The sequence below is a fragment of the Perna viridis genome, chromosome 12, assembly GCF_037379345.1.
Source record: "Perna viridis isolate PV_CMFRI_1.1 ecotype Kerala chromosome 12, ASM3737934v1, whole genome shotgun sequence".
Taxonomy (NCBI): Eukaryota; Metazoa; Mollusca; class Bivalvia; order Mytilida; family Mytilidae; genus Perna; species Perna viridis.
The window spans coordinates 28,106,853-28,130,989 of NC_142456.1; the positions used below are offsets into that span (position 1 = coordinate 28,106,853).

At 32.1% G+C, this 24,137-nt stretch overlaps 1 protein-coding gene across 1 annotated transcript in view; it reads right to left on the reverse strand.

Annotated features, from left to right (window-relative positions):
* Positions 1 to 1,268: 1,268 nt before the first annotated feature.
* Positions 1,269 to 24,137, reverse strand: part of LOC148601899 (guanine nucleotide-binding protein subunit beta) — a 35,541-nt gene continuing 12,672 nt past the window's right edge. Inside the window, exons 4-9 of the mRNA XM_088556951.1 lie at positions 21,840 to 21,903; positions 14,938 to 15,167; positions 9,656 to 9,785; positions 5,210 to 5,281; positions 4,406 to 4,622; positions 1,269 to 3,936 (exon numbers count right to left, since the gene is read on the reverse strand). Of these exons, the coding sequence (XP_088413077.1) occupies positions 3,830 to 3,936; positions 4,406 to 4,622; positions 5,210 to 5,281; positions 9,656 to 9,785; positions 14,938 to 15,167; positions 21,840 to 21,903 (820 nt within the window). The 3' untranslated portion in view covers positions 1,269 to 3,829. The remainder of the gene's footprint in view (positions 3,937 to 4,405; positions 4,623 to 5,209; positions 5,282 to 9,655; positions 9,786 to 14,937; positions 15,168 to 21,839; positions 21,904 to 24,137) is intronic.

The following is a 24,137-nucleotide window of genomic DNA, read 5'->3' on the forward strand; positions in this document are numbered from 1 at the left end:
TCTTTGAGTAAATTATAAGAGACAATTCCTTGTTCAGAGCTGTTGCCTTTGAAAGGCAAAAATTGAACCAGGTAATCAAATCAGGTTGTGACCCAAGAACATAAACTTAAATGCATGAATTTTGTTGAAGGTACAATACAGAAGTACACTTGAAGTCAGTAGCTTCAAACCTTTGGGCCAATATACAGTACATGAATTAGGGTATTGTCAAAAAATACAGCCTGTATGTGTGAAAGGCTTCACAATATAGTCAACATCAGGCTGTACTTTTCCGACAATACCATACTTATTTTAATCCGCAATGAATAAGTGATAAAATTGTGCTGTTACCCCAGTAATTTTATTTTGTGGTGCACTGAATGCATGGGAAATTCCTGGCTCAGTAGTAATCTAGAATAATCATTGGCATATCTAATAAAAAGCCTTGATATTTGCAACATGCCACTACTGCAGCCAGTGAAAGATTCATACTTTGAAATGTAAGTATAAAGGTCTGCTTCAGGGTGCATTCATGAAACACTTTGTTCCTCATTATCTCAATTACATTATATGACAAGGTTAATTCGGTATGCACACTTCTTGAAGCTCTTGTAGTAGACTGGGATTTTCATATGAAATCCAATGATTTTTTTTTTTTCAAAATCACTTAAAAAATGAAAGAATCCCATTTTGGGGGGACTGGTCCCCTTTTAGCTTGAAATCTGATTGAAAAGTGCAGGCAGGGATTTTCACATGGAACTTTGATGTAAACAAAATTTCAAAATCAGACTAAATATAAACAAGATAAAAAAAATAAAATACATGTTTCTGGTCCCTTATTATTATTTGGCTCAAGTCACAACCCCTATCATTTGTCAGGGTAAAGCAATATACCAAAAATCGTATGTATATCTGCAAAGTGTGTAAAACTGATTTCCTGGACAGAGTGCAAACTTTTAACCCCAAAGTAGCTAGTAGGGGGGCTAAAAAGCAAGTAGAGGAAGTTTCTGATTGAATATGGAGGAAGAGAGAGGAGCAGTGGACCAGATTACTTCCTAAAACAGTGGAGGAGGAGGAAGGGGGGTCCAACTTATGGAACCACTTGATTAAAGCTACATCATGGTATATCAGATAGTAACTTTATGATTACTTCCTCCTCCATAAAATTTCAACTATCCTACATTAGTAGACTGAAACACAATCTGTATAGCAATGTCATCGTACAACTATCATTCTCTGTGACTAACTGAATAGATGCCATTGTGAGGCACAATTACACAACACTTAAATTATTAATGACAAAAAGCTTTATTTGACAAATGAAAAGTACAAATACATCTACTAGGACATCTCCAACAATGAAGTGTTAAGACTAGTTATCAGGTTGCCATGGTAACAGTCAGATGTTCAAAAGACATTTATTGATATTTTGATAATCAAGGAATTTAACTACAGCTGACTTCCATTTTGCTGTTCTCACACTCTCTAATTAAAGTATAAATGTATAAAGAAGTATTAATCATGTTAATTAGCAATGAGCTGGTAAATGGTTTCAGATGAATCAGTGTTCACTTATAAATGATATAATTAAAAAGGGCAGAATCAAATTAGAATCTTGACATGGTCAGATAAATATTCAGCCCAGAAATATATCAGTAACACAAATAACCTTTTTTCAATATAATAAAGTGACTAATTCCCCCATAGCTGATTACCATTAATAGGCTTCCCTTCTTGATTTATTAACCTGTAGAAGTATATATAATAAGACAAATATTTATACAACAAATGTGAAAATTGACAAAATGGAAGGTGCTGTAGGTGACTAGTAGATTTTCTTAGGCTGTTTTGTTTTTGTATGGTGATGAACCAAGATCAGAAATAAATTACAAAAAATTTCACTCAATTCCACTAAAAAGAATCATCAGTGAACTATTAATCACGAAACATAAAGCTGATTCATTTCATCCCATGGACAAAGGCCTACAACATCTGATCAAGTAACTAAGCTTAAAAATAAGATGCAACTCAATAGAAAGTATTCCTACTATGTAGTCATCCATCTGGGCTCAATAGTAGTTGTACATTAGATTTCTTTTCCTATTAACCTGCAAGACTTACATGGTCTAAAAATAAGCCCTACAACAATAAATATTGTGTCTGAAAGAAAGAAAAATTTTAATCACTCCAGTGACATTCCAATTTTGTATGATAATCTTTCCTGTTAATTTGCTGAATATTTTAAGAAATTCCTTACTGAATTCCATGACTTCCTAAAATTTCTCATTTTCTCCTTGAAATGTTAACACAATGACAACTGTGGTTCTACAATTTTTACAAGAATCTGATTTACTTGAGCATACAGATGGTTGTTTACGAACTACATTAATGCATGTGCTCGTACAAACTAACGGGGTGGGGCAAATTAACTGCTGATAAGAACATGATGAAAAGATATTATAAGTATACATATAATATATTATCTACATACATACACACACATAGTAATATAGTAAAGGATAGTTGTCTACCCAACTCTCTCACGATTTTCAACCAGTAAACAAAAATACAGATTTCTACATTGTGGTTCATATCACAAGACAGTACCTGTGATTTAATTCATTTTTTCCCCCAAATCTAAATTTAAAATAAAATAATGCACAACACAAGTGTGGACATGCTGTAAAATTTTGAAAATTAAATGATACAATTTTTGAAAGTTGTTTTGACCTGTTATTCCAATTATTTTTTAATTTTGCACTTCAAAAGAATATTGGCTTAAAATTTCAATGAAAACAGGCCACCCATTTTTTACCAGGCACTGATTAATCTGAGCTGAATAAGAGCCAAGGGCCAAATGTCAAAAGTTTAAAGTGCAAGTTGAGACAACATAAGTAAACATCAAATAGTATCAAACTAACATACAAAAAACATTGCACTATTTACGGCAGAATTCTGCAAGCCTAGCATGCAAAACTTCGGCCTATTCTGATTAACCAATCAACCAAGATGATGATCAATTAAATCAATTATGAAAACATTATGTGTCTATACATTAAATAAGAAATAAAATTTTATTCTTGTAATATTGTCTTTAAAGCCATTGAGCTTAACTTCTGAAAAATGGTCATATCTATTGTTCCTTTCAAGCTGCATACATAATGTCAGTAACTGATCAGTTAATATAAAATTTGACTGAAAACCGAAAATTACCTTGAACTTCAAATTTTGCAATATTCTAGACACAGTGACCAATTTTTTTTCAGTTAAATTAAATCAAATCCTAAGAAATTGAAAAAATGTGAAATTGAAATTATAATAAGATGATCACAGAGAGATTCACAATAAAAGGAAAAGTTGCCATCTTGGTTTCCATGGTAACATAACCCCATCAAGATGAAAGAATCTACACCTAACACTAGTTCTACTGAAACTTTTCATTGTTCCAGAGCAACTAGATTAGTGTATTTATGCTATTACACATGTAAACGATAAGCACTTTCAAGAAATAAAAATATGGTACACAGCCACAACGGACTTTGTTCGGAGTGCACAGTTTATATTTAAATAAGATACACACAAAACCAAGCATAACTGATCACATCCACACTAAGAAAAAGATCTTCATTGGACAATGAAACAATAAGTGGTCATAGTCTTCCATTTTCACTAGACGTATAAACTGTTCTCTATATCCATCATAAGTTTTTTTTTCACTGACCTACACCCCCCTTATAAACAATTACAAGTGGTTTAAGCAAGATCTGCTTGTAAGATCCTGTGGATTTTTTGTCTTTTTTAAAAAATAGTCAGGATTATAAAATGAAGAGGGCTACAACACACGCCCATTTCAATTCCAGATCTTCAAGAAACTGTCCCATGATCCAGTGGCTACTGCCATGCCATCTTCTGTTACCCCAAGACAACTGACACGATTGTCATGGCCGGCTAATACACCTGAAATGAACGGCCAAATTTTACAATACTGAAACAATGAAAAGGATCAGAACTGCACATTTCTTGTCTATTATGTTTTCGCAAGTAGTATGATAATAAAGATATAGGACCTTCATCATGTATTTGATTTCAGTACCAGACTGAAATTATAAAACTACAGAAGTTTTATGATATTCTTCAGACAGCTTTTACCTACCAGTGAATAAGAATAAAACTGTTTAATTTTCATTGTAAACAAATTAATTCTTCAGTTTTCTTTAAAGAAAAGTAAAAGGTGATTAAATCTGGGATCATATAAAGAGGTTAATAAAGCGGTAATTGGTTAAATCTTAAGTAAATATACGGTAAAAAAAGAATTGTAACGGTAAAATCAGGATCTGAAAAAGCGAGAAAAAATCATGTCTGTTAAAACTGGTGAAAAATGAACAGCACAGTAGACTTTTCTAACATTTTTTTCTTGTAAACATACCAGCTCTTTCTTGTTTTAGTACATCCCAAACATTGCAGTTGAAGTCATCATAACCACCCAATAAGAGACGGCCAGACTTAGAAAAGGCAACCGATGTAATACCGCATATGATGTTGTCATGAGAGTACATTCCTATCTCTTGATCTGCACGAATATCAAAAAGTCGGCAGGTAGCATCGTCTGATCCAGTAGCAAAGGCATATCCATTAGGGAAATACTATAATGAGAACAATACTACATTCTTTAACATATCACTTCTAGTGAAATTGTTTCTACTGTTCATACTACATGTATGTACTTCTGTTATGTTAGAAAAAAAAAAATTTTTGAAGAGAAAAGAATTGACAGATTTTCATACTGGTTATAAAGGAGAAAATGTAAAACTTGATTTTTCTCAGACAAGCTCCTCAAAACAATTTTTTTAACATATTTATTTTCTTTATAGATCTTTTGAGAAGTTTATTGCAGTCTTCACTATTAAGCAGTAGTCAGAGGCCCCGGCTGATCAAAATGTAGGTGGGCCTGTAAAATTAACTACTACCAGTAGTAGCCAACAGTCACTATAAAAAAAATTACTGAAAAATGTATTCCGGGCCTGTGATCTGGAAGTTAGTTGAAAAGACTTACTGACATGAAATCATAACAAACGCCAGGCCATGTAAAACTAAAAACTCAGAATCACCATCTATCCCTTTTGATGAGTAACAATTTCTTCTATTTTAAGTTACCAGTATTTTAAATAATGGAAACAAAGACACATACCCTAACAACACAACTTTATCACTTAATCTTATATGTACTTACTGTTATTGCATTAATATCAGACTCATGACCAGAAAATGTCTGCTTACACATGCCGTCTCTGATATCCCATAACTGAAAAACAGAGGTCTTGGCTATTAGTTCACACATTGTTTATTTGTAAACATCTATTTTTTAGCTAGCAGTGCAAGGTAAAAAAAAAAACTTATTTTGTTTGAATAGTAGTATTAAGTACACATGCAAAAACTTTTCATGAGATTTTCACCTAAATCAATCAAATAAATGATGTGACATGGATTTTGTGTAAACTTAGCCTTCACATGATTTGCATTTCATTGCAAAATCAAGTGAAGTGAATGTCACATCTAATTTACATGAATTCCCATTCCCAATTTTTGCCCTTCAAGGAGTCATCCTACAATTTGGACTCAATAAAGACCTTTGTAGGCCTCATCGTAAGAATTATTTCATTATTATAAAAGTTTTTTCTATCTATCATAATTTTTAAGATGTTGGTTGAAAACTGCAAAGAATATATTTTTCACAGTTCAAGTGCAATAAAACAAGGATTAAAACATGAATTTTGAATGCCTCATCATGATGATCATTTCATCAATTGAAAGTTCTTTTCTTTCTATTATTATTTTCAAGACATTGACTGAAACTCTTAACAAGGAGTCCTTTGTAGAGCTCTTCAAACTGAAGTAGGAAGTTCACATTTATATTCCAATATCTCTTATAGTTTTTGAGAAAAATGTAAAAATTGTTGACTTGATCCCCATGGTCTAAAAAATAGCAACAGTGGCCATGCCTAAGGATGCAACAAATGCACCAGTGTATGATCTAAATACTAAAAGTAAATTAATGACAAAAAAACATTAATGACCAACATAAGCTCTTTAAGAAAATGCATGTAGATTATTGAGGCATATAAGGGTGATTGTTGGGCTTTAACACATGAGCAGCAATATTTCAGCTATATTCAGGCAAGTCAAGTTTCCAGAATATCAATGAGTTTCCGCATAAACATATGTAGCATTCTTTCTTTTTGAATGAATTCAACTGACAGTAAATCCATGAAGAATATTTTTCTGAATTCTCTATCATATCTCCTGCTACAAGATTTATTTCCTTCCTGATAATTGATAACATCACACTGATCTGATTATTGTGAATTGCATCACTGGAAGTACTGTACTAAATTACATGTAAAATTCAAATAACCAATGTATGACAGTCTTATCTAAAGGTTTTTGAAAGGTGTGACAAATAAGAAATTACCAATATTGGAAGGAAATTAATATCCCTAAAACCACACCCATTAGTAGCTTGCACTTACAATTTATAAAATAAGCTTAATTTCAGTTCATTCCATGTAAGATTGATAAGTTACCATGGAGATAATTCAAACATAAATTTCTAGTTACTTGACATCAAATATCGTAACAAATCAAGGCGTGAGTTCTAGGAGAGGTTTAAGGACAGGACTGAACAAACAAGTCAGTTGACACACTTACAATTCAGTTTTTCAATCAGGTTCCAATGTATTTTATCAAAGGTGTAAAAATTGTCTGACATGGTCATTTGAAGCAATAAGCCTAGTCATGTGATCCTTCGAGTTAATGTATTTCATCAAAGGTGAAAAAAAAATTGCTGGAGAGAGATAAAATGGTCATTTGAAGCAATATGCCTAGTCATGTGATCCTGCAGGTACGAAAGTTCCATCTAAAAGCCATACAAATTTTTTTTGCATATAGACATAAGAGGTCAATCTAATCAACAAAAGTGTTAACATATTTTTGAATAAATTTTAGTTTATGCCTGGGTTCATCATTAATCATAAAATATATTGAGTTTACATTTAAATCTGGTTATTATTTGCAAATCTGTGGCAGCTTGCCTGCACTAGATGTGTAGGCTATGGAATATGTGAATTTTGAAATAAATCTATAGGTTTATTTAATAAAATGCTTTGCAAGGGGGATGCTTTATACAACCACAGAGGTCAAACCCTGAATAGTTGGGGCAAGTATAAACACATCATTCAAACTTGACACAGCTTAGAATTTTAATTATGATTACACATTTGACACAACATAAAAATTTGACCAGAACCAAAAGGTCACTTTTTGGCCCCAATTCCTAAACGGTTCCTGTCAATATCCGCAAAGTAAATTCCAAACTTTGTGTGGAGATATGGCATGCTGTGGTACAATTTTGAAGTAATCCATTCCCTTTTAATCAAGTTATTGTCCAGAAAAACTTGTTTCTGGCTCTTAGTGAACCCTTATTCAAGTCACAATCCCCAAAATGGTTCCTAGCCTTCCTTTTGTGGTATGGCACTTTGTAGTAAAATTTATGCGAGATCCATTCACTTTTACCCAAGTTATTATACATAAATAAGGAAAATGCTTTTAACAAGCCCCTATTCCTACAAGATTCAAGTCGTAACCCTATAATCAATCCCAGTCTTCCTTTGGTGCTTTGGTACCTTTTAATAGATTTCAGAGATTTATTCACTATAAGTCATGTCTAAATATCAGGGAAATGCATGTTTCTGGTCCCCATCTTTGGCTCCTAATTTCTGACAAGTTCAAGTCTTTACCCCAAAAAATCAATCCAAGTCTATTGTGGTATAGAATATTGTGGAACAATATCATAGTGTACCAGTACATATGCTTTTACAGGAGTTACATAGATGAATTCTATCAAATGCTTGTTATAGGTCCCTTTTTTCCATTATAGTTGGAGGCCATAACCCCCAAAATCAATACAAACCTTATTTTGTGGTTAGATACCTTGTTATTTTTTTTTTTATAAAGATCAACCATTTTTACTCAAATTATCACATGATAACCAAGTGTCTAGGGACATAGATGACAAAAATAAAAATGAAATTTTTGTATTGTATAAAAATTTTATGTGTACTTTTCTTGTTTGCCAAATATATTTGTAATGGACTATTCTTATGTGTCAAGTACTGTATCAAGAAGCATTCAGCAGAGTTTGAGGGATTTAATTAACACATTCTTGAAATCAAGAATAGAAATAATTTGATAAATGATGTCCTAGATTTTGACCAATAAATAACAATAATCAAATGCTGAAAATTATAAATATAAAATTTCAGTTGACAATGTAATACAGTAGATTCCGCTTAATTGCATAGCCTATTTGCCAGTAAAAATTATGCAAATAATCAGGCTATTCTTATAACCGAAATTACGATTTTACCGGAAGTGTGAGTTCAGGTAAGACGACGATACTGTGGATCAACCAGGGATATCACTGTTCAACATTTCTGATCTGGTATTTAATTGTTATAGACCTTCACATTGTATTGTTCTTTTATCAATAAATAATAATATATATTGTGTTTATCTTGTTTGTTGACCTTCTTTACATCGTGTGTATTTATAAGTAAAACCACGTGTTTCTCATCTATAAATAGTCGAGTAATTTCCTGACCTTTCTATGAAAGAAAATCCCATATTTCATATTTCAGACAGGATTCAGTATAATATACATCAATGTTTGCAGTTTCTGGGCTTTTGAAATGGTCTGTGCATTTTTATTCCTCTGTTCAATCACCATTGTCACTGATAGTTTTGTATTATAGTGTCATTGACCTCAATATATTCCTATGAAATGTGGATAGTATGGGGCACCTTAGGGTAGATGAATTTCATTAGACATTGTACTGAATGAATGAGGACTTTTAATTTTCGGTTGATATTTATGCCTAGTAACCCAAGCTCACTAAAAACTGTTCAGCTCATTAAAGAAAATTAAATTTACATTGATAATCATTTGTAGTTGGAAGAATTTAAATAGGGACAAAAAATATCCCAAGCCGAACCCCAAGCCGCATCACAAGGTGATGTTTGGCATGTCGTCAGAAGTCATTGTTGACCTAGGTGCTTGTTTATTTTAATGCAATTAGAAATCATTCAAATTGTCTTTTATGTCCATTATGTTTTTAATCCATTATTAATACCTCCTGATTGATGATAACCTAGTTTTTACAACAATAAATATGATTGACATATTTATGACCCGAAGGCTTAAAATAGAATTTGGGAAACCCTGTCTTTACCTCGATGAGGCAAAATTCTCTATGCAATAAACCGAAATGCACCTGTAAGGCCTATGCAAATAAGCGATTTTTTCCCTAAAAGAATATTAGGAAATGGTTTTGTGCAGGAGAAAATTATGCTAATAACCGAAATATGCAATAAAGCGATATGCGATTAAGTGGAGTCGACTGTATAATGATAACAAAAAATTGCTCTCAGTATATTTCTATGGGGGGTACGGTAAGATTCTGTTTATTACCATTAATGTTGCATCAGTTAGTGGCCAACTAAATGAAAATGGTCTGCTTTTCTGAATGATTCAATAAAAGAAATTCTGAATCAGAATATGAAAACTAAATAATAATTACAAAGCCTACAGTTACCAGTACTCATCCACAAGTACATAACTTACTTTAGCAGAGGCATCACATGCTCCAGATACAAATGTTCTGAAGTCTGGAGAGAGGGACAAACTCATTACATCACCAGTATGACCTGTGAAAGCTGTTGTTTGCTGTCCAGTTTCTATATCCCACAATGCACTGGAAATTAGAAACAAAGTATGATAATATAATATAAAATACTTCCTTAAAATCTATTTCAAACAGAGTAGAAAGTAAATTAATAATTGGCACTACCTTTAACAAAACAATTACTAGTACATAATACATATTACACACAGATTTAACAACAGGATAAATCAACTCGTATATCTTTGAATATGGTACTTTGCAACAAAAAATATAGGAATTCGGTCCAGGCAAACTGAAAATAGAAGAAAACAAAAAACTCATCACACCACAGCTAGGCACCAAAAACTTATATTTATTCTGTCCAATTTTGGATTTTAACTTGAAATATATTGTTAGCAAACTCAAAAAGAGAATACCCCTTTTCAAATGGACTTAAATGTAAGACACTTAATTGATTATCTCTTTTTGGAATTATATTCCTTTTCGTGCACATCTCCATACGATGCTGTTAAATTACATAAAAATCCTACGAGAAGTCTAGAGATTTTAACATGGTTTAAGGTCTCACTAAATAACGTTTCCATTACTTTACATGTTAAACAAGTAGTTTGCAATGTTTCACTGTGAATTCCCAGGACAAATGACATCTTACAAGTTGCATACCATTGCGAAGCTTGGAAAATAGGGCTTTCAAAATCATTAGTTTAAACATATTTTATTGTTCATAAACAAGGATGGATGAGGTACAAATTTCACAACTTAGATACATCTTCTAAAAATCATTATGCTAATGGTACGATGATCATAGTAAGTCCTCACAAAATTTACTTAAAAGAAATATCCTGAAAATCCACAATTTTACTTTTTTTGCTAACTGACATCATGGAGGCAAATTACTGACATATGTAAACAATATTCATACACTTTTGTAGTAAATTACAAATATGACAAATATGATTTTCAACTACACATTCTCAGCTTTATTTTGACTACTTTTGATCAGAATACACACAAATAATGCACTTACAATGTATATTTCTAAGTTCAGTGTGTTTTTAGTACTACATTGGGGGATGGCCATTTGACCCAGAAGTGGTTAATGAAACTAAACTCTAATTGAGATCATCGCCCTTTGGAACCCTTCAACAGTAATTATATTTCTTGATGCTTATCTTAATATGATACCCAACCTTCCTGTAAAATTTCAACAAAATCTCTTGAATGGTTTGAGAGGAACTGTACTTACAAAAAAAGTGGACAGACAGGCAGAAAGGGTAATTCTCCAATATAGCCCCAAACTTTGTTTGCGGGGAGGTTATAAAATTGTTAATTTGCAATATCAGCAGTTTATTCTGGTTATTCCAATCTTTGAATTTAACGGGTAAAAAAGTAAGAGATTTATTTGGTGTAGAAAGAATTTTTATGTATACAAAGGATTAACTTTGTTTATACTTTAACAACATTTTGAATGGATTTGAGGAAAATACAAATAATTGTCATTAAAAAAAAAAGAAAAAAGAAAAAAAAAGATACCCATTTTAAGTATATCTTTTTATTAATATATGTATGTTAATCAATTTAAACAAACAAATTTGTAAAGCTTCAAAATTGTGTACATCACCAAAGGTATAAAAAAAAATGCAAAAAAGGACATTGTCACAAGAATTTAAAGTCCAATTCACAATTTTTTTAGTAAATATATAGCAACTCTTTTCCTATACATGTGTATAATGATGTTTTGTGGCCAGCTGCAGCCTGTCCTGTGGTATGAGGATTTCTTCAATATTCATTGAAGACCAGTAGGTGGCCTTGGGCTGACATTTAAAATGATTTTCATACCATTGGGATTGTTGTCTCTTTGACATATACACCACTCCTATTCTCATTATATACATGTATCAGTTGTAAAGCAGCATGATGCACATACTATACTATACTGATCTCTTGGTTCTATAGCAATGAGTTGTTGGTAGCAAGTTTATTGTAGGTCTTTCTTTACTTTCTCTTCTTGAGTACATGTTTACAAAGGCGCCCGTTTTAAAGTAGAGTGAACAAGTGGATGGCTTGCTTACCCAGTAACATACTATGTTGAAGGTGTTTGGGTGGGGTGATTTGACAGATATCTTTAGCTTATTGTGCCAACCCTCTAGTCTGTTGTTCTGGGTCCTTCTGCTTCCAAAAAGTCAGTTGGATTCCACCCAGTGAACTGTGACATAATCAATTGTATTATTGGAAATGGTCTCAGAGTTGTCGAAATCTTCCATAGCATAGCATAACATCAACTGAATTTGACACAAGTAGTGGTAACACTGTTGCCTGGTGATGTCTGGATTCCACGTTTCTGTGCCTTTCACCTAATATACTGGGGAAATGGAAATAGCACCCCTTTATGTTGAAGCCAAAAAAGTTGCTTCATTTCGATAAACAAAGTGATGGGTTAAAGTGTGATATAATGTCTCTAGCAGATTTCCACAAGTAGTGCGAGATCTGATGTTTACATCCGTTGGTCTCTGCCGGGTAGAAGACAGTTTACAAGAGGGAAATACAGAAGTACCAGCAACTTCTGCATGGAATGTGAAAAGCTGGTAGAATAGAGCATGGTAGTTGTAGAATGTACTGTCACATTAGGTAGTATCAGTTCCAGCTAGATGGGTGGGATTATCCTCAGCACTGCAGATAATAATGCAACCATAAACATCATCTGTGAGTAAGATAGTCCAGTTGTAGTTTAAGCTCATGTCTGCTACTGGTGTTGGTGGTTCAATGCTTAGCATTTCTGTCAGTCTTGCAAGCTCGGCATAGTCTGTATATTCTTATATTAAATTATAAGAGTTTTTTTTTTAAACAATTTACAAAAAAACTGGTTCAGCTTGGATCACAGTACTGTTTATGAGGGGGCCTAAAAGTGACAAACAAAAGATAACAAAGGTGTTAACATGGAATGAATTATAGTTACTAAGGAAACTTATTGTCACTTTTAAAGGTGAAACCCACATTATGCCTTGTTAAAAATGAAAAATAATACAGGATTCTTGAGTATTGTTGTGCCAGATGAGACTGGTTCTACAGTATTTTCCCTCCAAAATAAAGGATTACTTCTTAATTTTTTTAAACTCCCTCTACCAATATGGCTCTAGCAACCTTCTGTGAACCCTCTATCACTCATTTCTAATGCAATTAAGGATATTCTAATGCACATTTCTATTTTTGTTTTTTCAGTGGATAAAATAAAGTCACTGAGCACTGTTGCCATTAAGTAAAATAACAATAGTTCATATCTTACAAGGCCAACAAATCCTTTTACCTGTTATGAGCTTATATTCAGGAGAAATGTAAATGATTTATCAATGAACATATCACAAAAAAAGATGTATTTTGTCTCATCCCTATTTATGTATTGACATGAATATAATCTTTTCATCTATTAGCTGAACATATGTTACAGAAGTGTATGAATCATTTAAAAGGTCAACTGAATATACTTTTAAACTGGTATATTGTTTCAGTTTGCTATCCCCTTTAACTGGTGAATTAGTAACCGAATTACTGCAACCCTATTAATTTTAAACATGTTAAACACAAATCATTTTTGATACAACAAGTATGCTCACTTGACAAACTCTGTAATGATTGAATAAGTACAACAATTAAAAAACAGGACTCCATTTACACACTGCTACCGCATAATGTTTGGTTGTCAAAATACATTGGTGAGAAGATTGTTGCATCTGGGAGACACATTTGATGTCCCCGCATGTACCGCATTTTCTGACATATATAAAAGTCAATTTATACTTTAAAGCCAAGCTTTAATTCTTAAGAATGGCAACAATTTTATGATAAGAGAAAGAAGTTGAAAATGTCTTGATTTGATAGCATTGGTCTACAGGAACAAACACTAAATCTAATATTGATCCATTCTTGTGTGTAGGATCTTCCACTGACTGTTTATAACCTTCATGATTATTCAATATGGATATACTACCTATTTAAATACTGTAGAAGGAGTTATCCAGAGTAGACATGTACCCTATTCCCTCAAATTGGTGACAAAATGACTAAGTCCAACTACTCATGAAAATGTGGAATATTGATAGAAATCGAAACCCTGATAACATGCACATCTTCGATCCATATATAATCATTCTGCAAAGTATCAACTTTGTACTCTAAATACTGTAGGAGGAGTTAAGCAGAATAACTATATCCCTGAACGGGAGAGACATAATAAAGAGCTTTGCCCGAGTGCAGCATGAAAAGACCATGGTGGTCAAACCCTGAACAGTGTGGCCACAATATAGTTTTTGACACACTTATTTACAGGGCTAACAATTCATTATGGACTCAATTTAGCACAAATTGAAATTCAGATAAAATTTTTCAAATCATACCAAAGATTAAAATGTTCATTTTTTTGGGTGTGGCTCCTCTGACCCCTTATAACTCAAAAAAAGTTTGAGATATTTGAAATCTTATTGACAAATGCAGGCAGGGATTTTCAAAAGGAATCCAATAACATTTTTCTTTTATATCAGACAAAAATTAATAAGTTGTCCTCTTGACATGGAAAATACATGTTTTTGGCCCCTAATTTCTGAAAAGTTCAAAGTCTTTACCTTCAAAATCAATCCAAGTCTGTTAAGTCATAAGACAATCATGGTATAAAATATCGTGAATCAATATCATTGACATACCTAAGCTTTTATTGGAGTTTCATAAATGTATTCTATGAAATGCTTGTTTTAGGCCCCCTTTTGGCCCTTAATTATAAATCGGTTGGGGCTTTAAACCTCAAAATTAATACAAACCTACCTTTTGTGGTTTGAAACCTTGTCATAATTATTTTTGAAAATACCAACCAATACTAAAGCTATCATCGATGGATTACCATAACAATGCCAATATATGACCATAATTTTTAGCGGTAATATAATTAAGTCGCAGGTTTTATCTTCCATTTGTGTTTAGGAACCTTGTCATACAATTGTATAAAGATCAACAAACTAATATTCATGTTATTGAATGAAAACCAAGCTGTCTAAAAACAGTGAAAGGGGTGAACAAGACAGCATCATACCATTTGTTTGCAGTCAAATAAAAAGAATCATAATGGGAAAATTGAGATTCAAAAAGCAGGCTTTCACTCTAAAGCAGATGACAACCAGGTCTATTTTACCTGGCGTGTCACCAAACCCAACTCTATGATACTGTAAGCACTTACCAGGACATATCTCCTGAACTGGTTACTATTTGGTTATCATCTATAAACCTACAACAGGAAAGGTAACCAGTATGACCTGGCAATTCTCTACTGACACGAACATTGCCCTCCCGGGTTTTTAAACTATAGATAGAACAGATGTTATCCAATCCACCACAAGCTACATAACTTCCAGAAGGGGCATAGGCACAGGTCATTACCCAACTGGATCTCAAAGGTATAGCATGAACCTGAAATTAGAAATAGCACATATCAAAGTTTGTTCCAATTCAAAAACAAGTTTTAACTGTTCCATTATGAATAACATAATCAAAAGATGAAGAAAAAATCTGTTCACCTGTATTACAAGTGCTTTCCATTCCTGAACATGGAACTGAAATGCAGCCCTTAGGCATGAAGATGCACATGCAAAGTACACCAAAACTCAAAGAGGAAGTTGACGTCAGATACAAATGTAGCAACCAAAATGGCTTACAACTTATGCACCATCTACATAAAGCTCCAAATCAAATTTGCTATCAGCCCATTCATTGAGAGTTGATAAAACTGTGGGGAAGAAATATAATATACATGGAAAAATTAAACTTGATTTGAAAAGAGATAAGGATTGTAGTATAATGACAATAACAGTATATTGACTAGTATCAAAACAAAATACAATCCAGGGCGAATCTGAAAAACGTTCAAAAAGGCCATTAAAAAAGGGCATTATTTTTTTTTTTTAAATTGAATTCAAAGCCTCATCCATATTTTGTTTTAATTTATCAACATACTGATATTGTCTATTCATTTTGTAATACTTTAACAGCAAAATATGATACCTTCAAGTTACAATTTTAAGTTATGTATGTTAACAATTTATAACACTGCAAAATGCAAAAATCATTCTAACTATTCAATGGTAATCATTTCAAAATTTCAGACATTTTTATAACAATAATCATTAATAAATAACAGAATTAAAGGTCTCTCTCTTTTTCACAGGTCACTGAATACCAATAAAATGAAACAAAATATATCCCATGAAAGTACCACATTATTGGGAAACATTGTAACAACCGTCACATTAAAATCTATCTAAAGCATAACTAAAATCCATATGTATTAGGATTCAAACCATTTATAACAAATATATGAACCACAATTCTAAGTTTGATCAATAGAGAGATTCTATTCCATTTTATTTTGGAGATATTTGGTTTAACCACTAGAGTCATGCATGTATACCCAATAACAACTTCATACACCTACATCAGCTTCTTAAATTCATGGTTGACCCTATCCACATGAGCCAAATTAATACCCCATAAATAAAATTTATCATAAACCTTCCTCAACACTTAGATGCTTACTTTACATAGAGTTAGAAAGAGTAGCCTGCCTGCTAGGCCAAGACTGGCTAATTTTACCAAAAATTTATATAGCCATAGTAAATATATTGAAAAATTGTATTCAGGACTGGCTAGACTTTGAGTGAGTTTCCTACCCTGCTTTACGTGTGGTGCAAAACAATACCAATGTTTAAATTAGTGTTAGACTGATACACATGATCTGAGAAAAATCAGGCTGGGTGCAGTGCCATGGAACTGGAAAAATTACTTAAATCTGAGAAAATTCTTAACTGTTTGCGGTGTCATCAAATTCAAAGACTTTGATTGGTGTTACCATGGATGTAAAGAATATTTTCAGACTTCAATATTTTTCAACGGCCTGGTTTACACTAAAATTCCAGTAAATCTATATACATTAAACAGAAAATTTCAAAAAAATTTGCTGTAGGTCTATGATCAAATACATTATAAATCTAGTTTCAAACACTCTTATAGTTAGGCACAACTCTTTCATGCCCTAAATTTTTATAAATAATGCATTTGTTACTACATGCTTTAAGAGTTGTGAAAAAACATTAAGGCCCAAAAGCACAATTCTCAAAGCATTTTTTTTCCCAGGATAATGATTAATACATGTAGCTCTGTATATGATCATGGTGGCAAAATGCAATGACAATTCAATCCTATCTTGGTATATCTAACACATTTTAGTGTTTCTGGTCAATAATGGAGATATAACATGTGAATTTAACAGCCTATTGGATTAAAAATGTCAAAGCCTGCAGGTGGACAATATAGTTATATTATACGATGTATCTGCATTCAAAGGATGAGTGAACAAGTGTGAACAAGCATTCTGACAGTATTGCTGATGCAATACAGTGTCCCCTTTCAGCCTTTGAACTCATTGCCTTTTTGAGATTTTTTTTTTTATATGTGAACTAACAATGGATGGTGTTATTTTTTAACAATCAAGAGAAAATAACTCTTGAACAGCAAAAGCAAATTCCATCAAAATCAAACCTGAGCTTCATTTTACAGTAGATAACATTTTTGCATTACAGAAAGCTGCATAAAGACATTCTCTTTCTATCACCTGGAAAGTTGAAAAAAACTTCGTTATTATGAATTAAAGGGCAAATAACTCTAGAATGACAGCAGTAATTTGCATCAAAATGATGAAAAATAAAATTTTATGTAATTTTCGATGTCAAAGGGCCATAAGTTCCAAATAAACCATTTTGCCACAATATTTAAATTTAATTTGTAACTTGTCATGATAAGACTGGCTAACAAATATGAAATCAATTGGATGAGGCATTACAAAGAAAGTCTGGAAAACAAAAAAAATTATGAAATTTTCTATGTCCAAGAGACACAACTTCTGTAAAAATCATTCAACTGTAACATCATTCAAATTTAACTTGTAACTTGTCATGATAAGACTATATACAAAATATGAAATCAAATGAGGCATTACAAAAAAAAGTCCGGAAAACATAAAATTTTCTATGTCCAAGGCCTATAACTTCTGTAAAAATCGTTCAACCGTAACGTCATTTGAACTTTTTAACTTGTAACTTGTCATGGTAAGACTATATACCAAATATGAAATCAATTAGATGAGGCATTACAAAAACCAAGTGTGACTGACGGACAGATGGAATGCAAACCTAAGTCTCCTTCGGCATTTGCCAAAATGGGACAATTAAATTCAAATGGGAGTGTGAGAATTCATATTAAGGAGATTTTCATTGAAGAAAAGCAAGAAATGATTTCTGAAGACCATCGATGGAAAATAGTGAAAAAGGCCTACATTAGAAGGTTTTCCTCCACTTCAATGCAAACAGGAAGAAAAAAACTTCAGCTAAGTGATAATAAAATTTATCACACTTTAAACAGACAAAATTTCCTTCAGTATTAAGATTTTTAGATTTAAATCAGGTTAAAAACATACTGATGACTGACACATTTCCTTCTGTTTTAACAAAATGTAATTGTGGCAACAAGTACATGTACATGTATTAATTTGTTCTGAGTGAAAACAGGGATCTGAAATAAACTCTACAGGCTGCCACTTGATACACCCTTGAACTGTTGGTGCAAATATTACAACATTCAAGCTGTCTACAGCTCTGAATTTTGATTGAGATTAAATTTTCTACACAGGATACAATCAAATAATTTACAAGCTACAATAAGTTGTCATGGAAAGACAAAAAGTTTTACACCTCAAGATTTTGCTTGAGCTCTGAATGAAATGTATATCACAGCAGAACTCAGTTTCAGGGTTAAAATTCAGTGTTAAAATAATGACACTGCCATCATTTTGTATTCTATTGACTTTTTCACACTCTATTTTCAATATTAACAAAATTTGTATCAGATAAACAGCCATATGCTGTCTAAATTTCACCATGAAATACTTAAATCAATAATGTAATTCTAGAGTAAATGAACAACAATCAATTTGTTCACACACAGTATCTAATTACTAAATCACAGACATGCTCTAACATATGTAGTAAAATCCAATTTCACTGCTTCATCTTATGTCTATCTATAGGCTAAGATGAGTAGAGTGCTACACCTTTGAAGTTGAGCAGATACATTATGTGTGTAACACTTAATTGATAAAAGTTCCTAAAATAGAAGGGAGAAAAATGATTCACCAGTTATTGATTTTTTTTTATAGAAATGCTGCAGATTTTCTAGCTTAACATTTCCCTATAATCTACTGAATTATTTAGATGACCACTGTGAATTAGACTGAGGAAATATTAAAATCTCTCCTTAGTATAACATGTAATACATACTTAATTGGTCCAAAGAGTAGGCTGTTAATTCCTGAAGTGCCTTGGAGATAAGACCAACCAGGCATGAAATGAGGGATTGAATTATTTAAAATTTTTCATTACTTATCTTGCATTTGTTGTATGATCAGTTTTCTTCTTAGTTCATGTCACACACATACTTTATGTGTACATGTAAATATGTATCATTGCTGTATAGGATACCAGATTTCAAGTTATTGTGGTTTTCATAACTTGTTTCCTTAGGAAATGTCTACTTTCCACCTTCGAATTAAATCCACATTTGATAGAAACTAGTGAGATATCACCAAACCATGAAAATGGACACCCTTGAATAAAAGTACTTCCTCAGGATACATTCATATCTCCAACATCAGAGATGACAACTTTAAACAAATTTCTAGCCTACTTATACTGTAATTGTGGCAAGAAATTAATAATAAAAGGAATTACTTACATTTTCATATTCATAAATTGCAGTTTCGAGTTAAACATAATGATACTTTAACCTCAGAACACCATCAGTTTGACAAAAATAAGATTTTCTCATCTGACGAACAGATAGATCTTATTACAGAAGTTAGAACATATCTGTCAAATCTACTTGAGACAGCTTCTACGTGAGCCAGATCAGACAACGGAATCCTCTACTGACGTCATTATTCCATAACGATACAGTGCAAATATGAAACTACAGCAGTATTCATTGTTTTACAGAACTTTCATGTGAAAAGACCTCTATTCCAAATCAAAAGGGGTGAAAACTAAGTATCAATTAGAAATGAAAGGAAGAATTACAAAATCTAAAACAAAAATGTTAAGAATCTAATATTGAATGAAAGTGAAAAGCATATCTCGTTCAGTTATTCCTGGATGGCTCAAGTTTTCATAGTATTGCTCTTTGTGTGAAGGGTAATAATTTGTTTTGAATTTCATGTAACCAAGTTTCATACATGTACATGTATGTCTGGCTGAAAATAGTTTTACAGGATAATATGCATAATATCAAATTTACCTTTATCAAAAACAAAAGCAATTGCTTTTGGATTATACCCACATGTACATGTATCTTTACAAGTGAAGAATTAAGAATAAAAAACTTGCACTTTAATCAATATTTTTCAAAATAATTCCTGCAGTGCAATGCAGGATTGTGCATGTATGTTATAATGAAAGTCTTTTGCCTGCAAATTGTCTTACCACTTCAATAACCAGTCACAAGTACCTGTACACATCAACAGCATCATTAAACACCAACAATATCTATCTCAGACAAAATCCAGTCATGAGAGAAGGATACTGTAACTACAAAGCTATAAATAAAAAGGTCTAGTTGCATCTGGAGTTAATAGGAAACAATAGCAAAAATGATAACTGAACAGAAGAGGATATGGATGTACTTGTACAGTGTATGTGGGTATTGTGACCATTAAACAAGAAGTTTTGTTTTGGAAAGCTTAACATATTTTTGTTACATATCTATTTAATAAGCTATGAACAAACTACTGTACACAAGTCTTTCTCTAAATAAACCTGTGGGTTAAAGATCATGTCTAAAGATGTACAGTTGTTCCCTATCCCTGTGGGTTAAAGTTCATGTCTTTAGATGTGCAGTTGTTCCCTATCCCTGTGGGTTAAAGTTCATGTCTTAAGATGTGCAGTTGTTCCCTATCAATGACAACATGATTGGTCAGATTTTTCTTTATAGATAACAGGTATTGCATCCCTGATAAAGAAACTTCTTCCTGGTTTCTTACATGTAATCTTCTTATCAAATTATGTCATCCATTGTTACCTCAAAAAACATGTTGATCATATTCAATGAAAGTTTTCTGAAAATTTCATAAGTTTTCATTGGACAGATTTGTCAAAGTTAATGTTCACAGACAGCTAAAATTTCATTATAACTTATGTACACCTTCAAAATTTGTCAAATTAAGAGTGAAAAAAATGACTGAATTCTCAATGAGCAAATGCACAGTAATATCAATTTGTTTGATCTAGAAAGTGTTTCTTTAAAAGTTGTCTTTATTTCTTTAATTGGTATCCATATTTAGCCATGATATAGGACTCATTAAAACATGATAGTTTTCAAATCTTTAAATACACATACATTTAATTAGGAGAAAAAAAAATAAATCAAGAACTTCGAGCCCCAATATTTCATAAAAACCAATAAAAGAAAATGAAGCAATTAAAACCCTAAGAACTTAATTCATTCCATGACAGTAAATATAGGATGGACTAACAACTCAATTCTGCCCACTAGATGTCTTGCAATAGATATATACATTATGAAGGTAATACTGCTTTCAAGCAGAAGAAAATCATGTCTTTAGCTAACTATCAGAACTTAAACTCAAACAACATGTTGAAACTGAAATAGAACTACACACAGAACCAATCAGGTTTTAACAATGTTCAGCTCATGACAAATGTCAGATTTGAATGATGAAATGCTGATATTGGTTCTTCAGTCACTTACCATACTTTTGTACTTGTACCCCTCCTTTTTTTACTGCTGGCTGGAGGCTATTAGCAAAGCCTAGCCACAACTTAAATATGTGACAATTCTCTCATTATCAGGGGCTGTTCGTAATGAGGAGCAGCATTATCTTTATCTTACATATAGGTCTGCACAAGGTAGTTAATGACAGCCCTTTTTCTTCAGATAATCGAATGTCCTCCATCCCTTGGAAAAAACATTGTGAAGTTATTTGCGGGAGAATATCAGTGAAAAAATCTAGCATTTATGTACCTTATTAGTTGTATAACCATCCCAAACAATTAATTTTCCATCTTGTGATGCTGATACCAAATTTCTGAAAATAGAAGAAAAATATAAAATTGCTTCTAAGTGTTTGTGTGCTTTCAGGTACTGATAAAGACTGATCATTTCTGACTTCTTTCTAATGAATGTTAGAGAAATGGTAAATATCCATGAAAATGTATTAATCCCTGATCCCTTTGGGTCAGATATGTAAATTAATGTAAATATATATGTAGTTACACCAGGGGTACAATGATTAAGCATGCAAAAATGAATCTAAATAGTATAACTTTTACTTCTTGACTTTTACGAATGAATCTTTCTGACAAACCTCAATGTATAAGAGGGTTGCACCTATCATTTTATAAAATAGTGTTGACTTCATAGAAATATTAAATATAGTATTGACAGCTGATATATTTCATTCTAAATCTAAATTTCACACAACAACATTGGATGAAAGCACACACAAAACAGAGAAGAAATATTAGCAAACATATAAAAGATTTCAATATAAGAAAAGACATTATCTACTTTCAGTATTTCACTCCTAGTAATGCAGTTTATTGATGAAATCAACTATTTTACACCATCAAATATTGCAAAACTGCAGTTTTTGAAGAAGTTATCTCTTCTCCACATAGAAATAGACCACATGAAAAACAATAAAACAAGATTTTTTTTTACCAATCATGTTAATTTATTAAATGGACTAACAGTTTCAGTAGCAATTGTATTTATAATACATGTACAAGAGAAACAATAAGTAGGAACAACATAAAGCCAAAAATAAGACTAACCTTGATTTTCAAGAAACCCTGAAGACATCTTAAAGTATATTGATACTTAAAGAGTAGAGCCTTCATATTTAATTAGTTCTATGGGATATAGTTAGATAATTGGGTTTACATTGACAAATGCAAATCTTTAAACTTTAAGATTTGAACAGTATGGTAACATGCCAAAAGAGCGACTTCTAAAATAGTGGGATTAACATCTTCTAAGTCCAGTTACTACAAAATCAAAATCTGATACATGTACATTTATAAATGAAATGGTTGCCATGGCAACTCCACATGGCCGTCATGCATCCTTAAATAGTTGTTCTTTACACTACTAGTGTACATGCAAATATGAATTGGAGATGAAGTAACAGGATAATCAATAAAAGAATTTTTGGACTATTTTACATTTCAAAAATACAACAATAAACACAAAAAAAGAAACAAATAAAGACTATACTTACAACCCATTACTGAATGCAAGAGAGAGAAGACAATTATCAGATAGTCACCACAGCAACACCAAGTTACCATAGCAACAAAGCAAGTGTTACCATTAGCAGCATATGATTTGAGGTCACTATAGCAAATAGGTTTCCAGTCACTATGGTTGCAACACAGATTAAGTTTTTATACCACCATTAGACAATTAAATATAGCCATAGTGACCAGTTATAGAAATTAGATATCTTCAAAGCAACAAACATGAGGGTACATGTAAGGGTAAATTTGACCAATAGCTACAACATCAATGAATAGGTGCAACCATCTTTTTTCTTGAAATTTAGTAAAAGCTCTGATCCAAAATTAGCACCATGGTTGAAGGCTTGGAAAAATTAGAGAAAATGGAAAAATGGGCTATTTAAAACTTGTCAAGTATCTTAAAAATACAAACTTGTCACAAACTATAAAGTTTTAAAAAATAAAAACATTGAAAAATATGTGCTAGTGTTTAACAAAACCTTTCATTTCAATTCAAATTTCAAATTGTGTGAAATGAGATATTTTTCCTAGCCATGACATGCACTACATAAATATAACATAAAATGTACATAAAAATTCATTTTTTTTTTTCATAATGTAATCAATTGGATAACAACCAGTATAAAATGTAGCAACCAGAAGGCATCTGGTATTAGCAGGAAAGTATGCATCTTGTATGTGTTTCCCAAAGATGAGGTCGGTGCACAAATGATGTCACAGCACATTGTTGACTTGCAATTGCACACTTTAAATATATCACAGCTCCTCTCTTAATGGCTCTCCAGCAGCTCTCAAAATGAAAGCAATATTGATTTTCCTTAAAGGAGGCTGAATGAAGATGATCTATATAGCCAGATTGTAATATTATTTTTCTAAGCAATCAATAAAATGATTGGTTAACCTTAAAGACATGTTTGTCAATGTAATCATTCCAGTATTGATTCTAAATTGTTAAAGTGGATAGTTAAGGGTTCAGAATATAATCAACCAATTGTTAAAGCACCTCTCTTAAACACATACT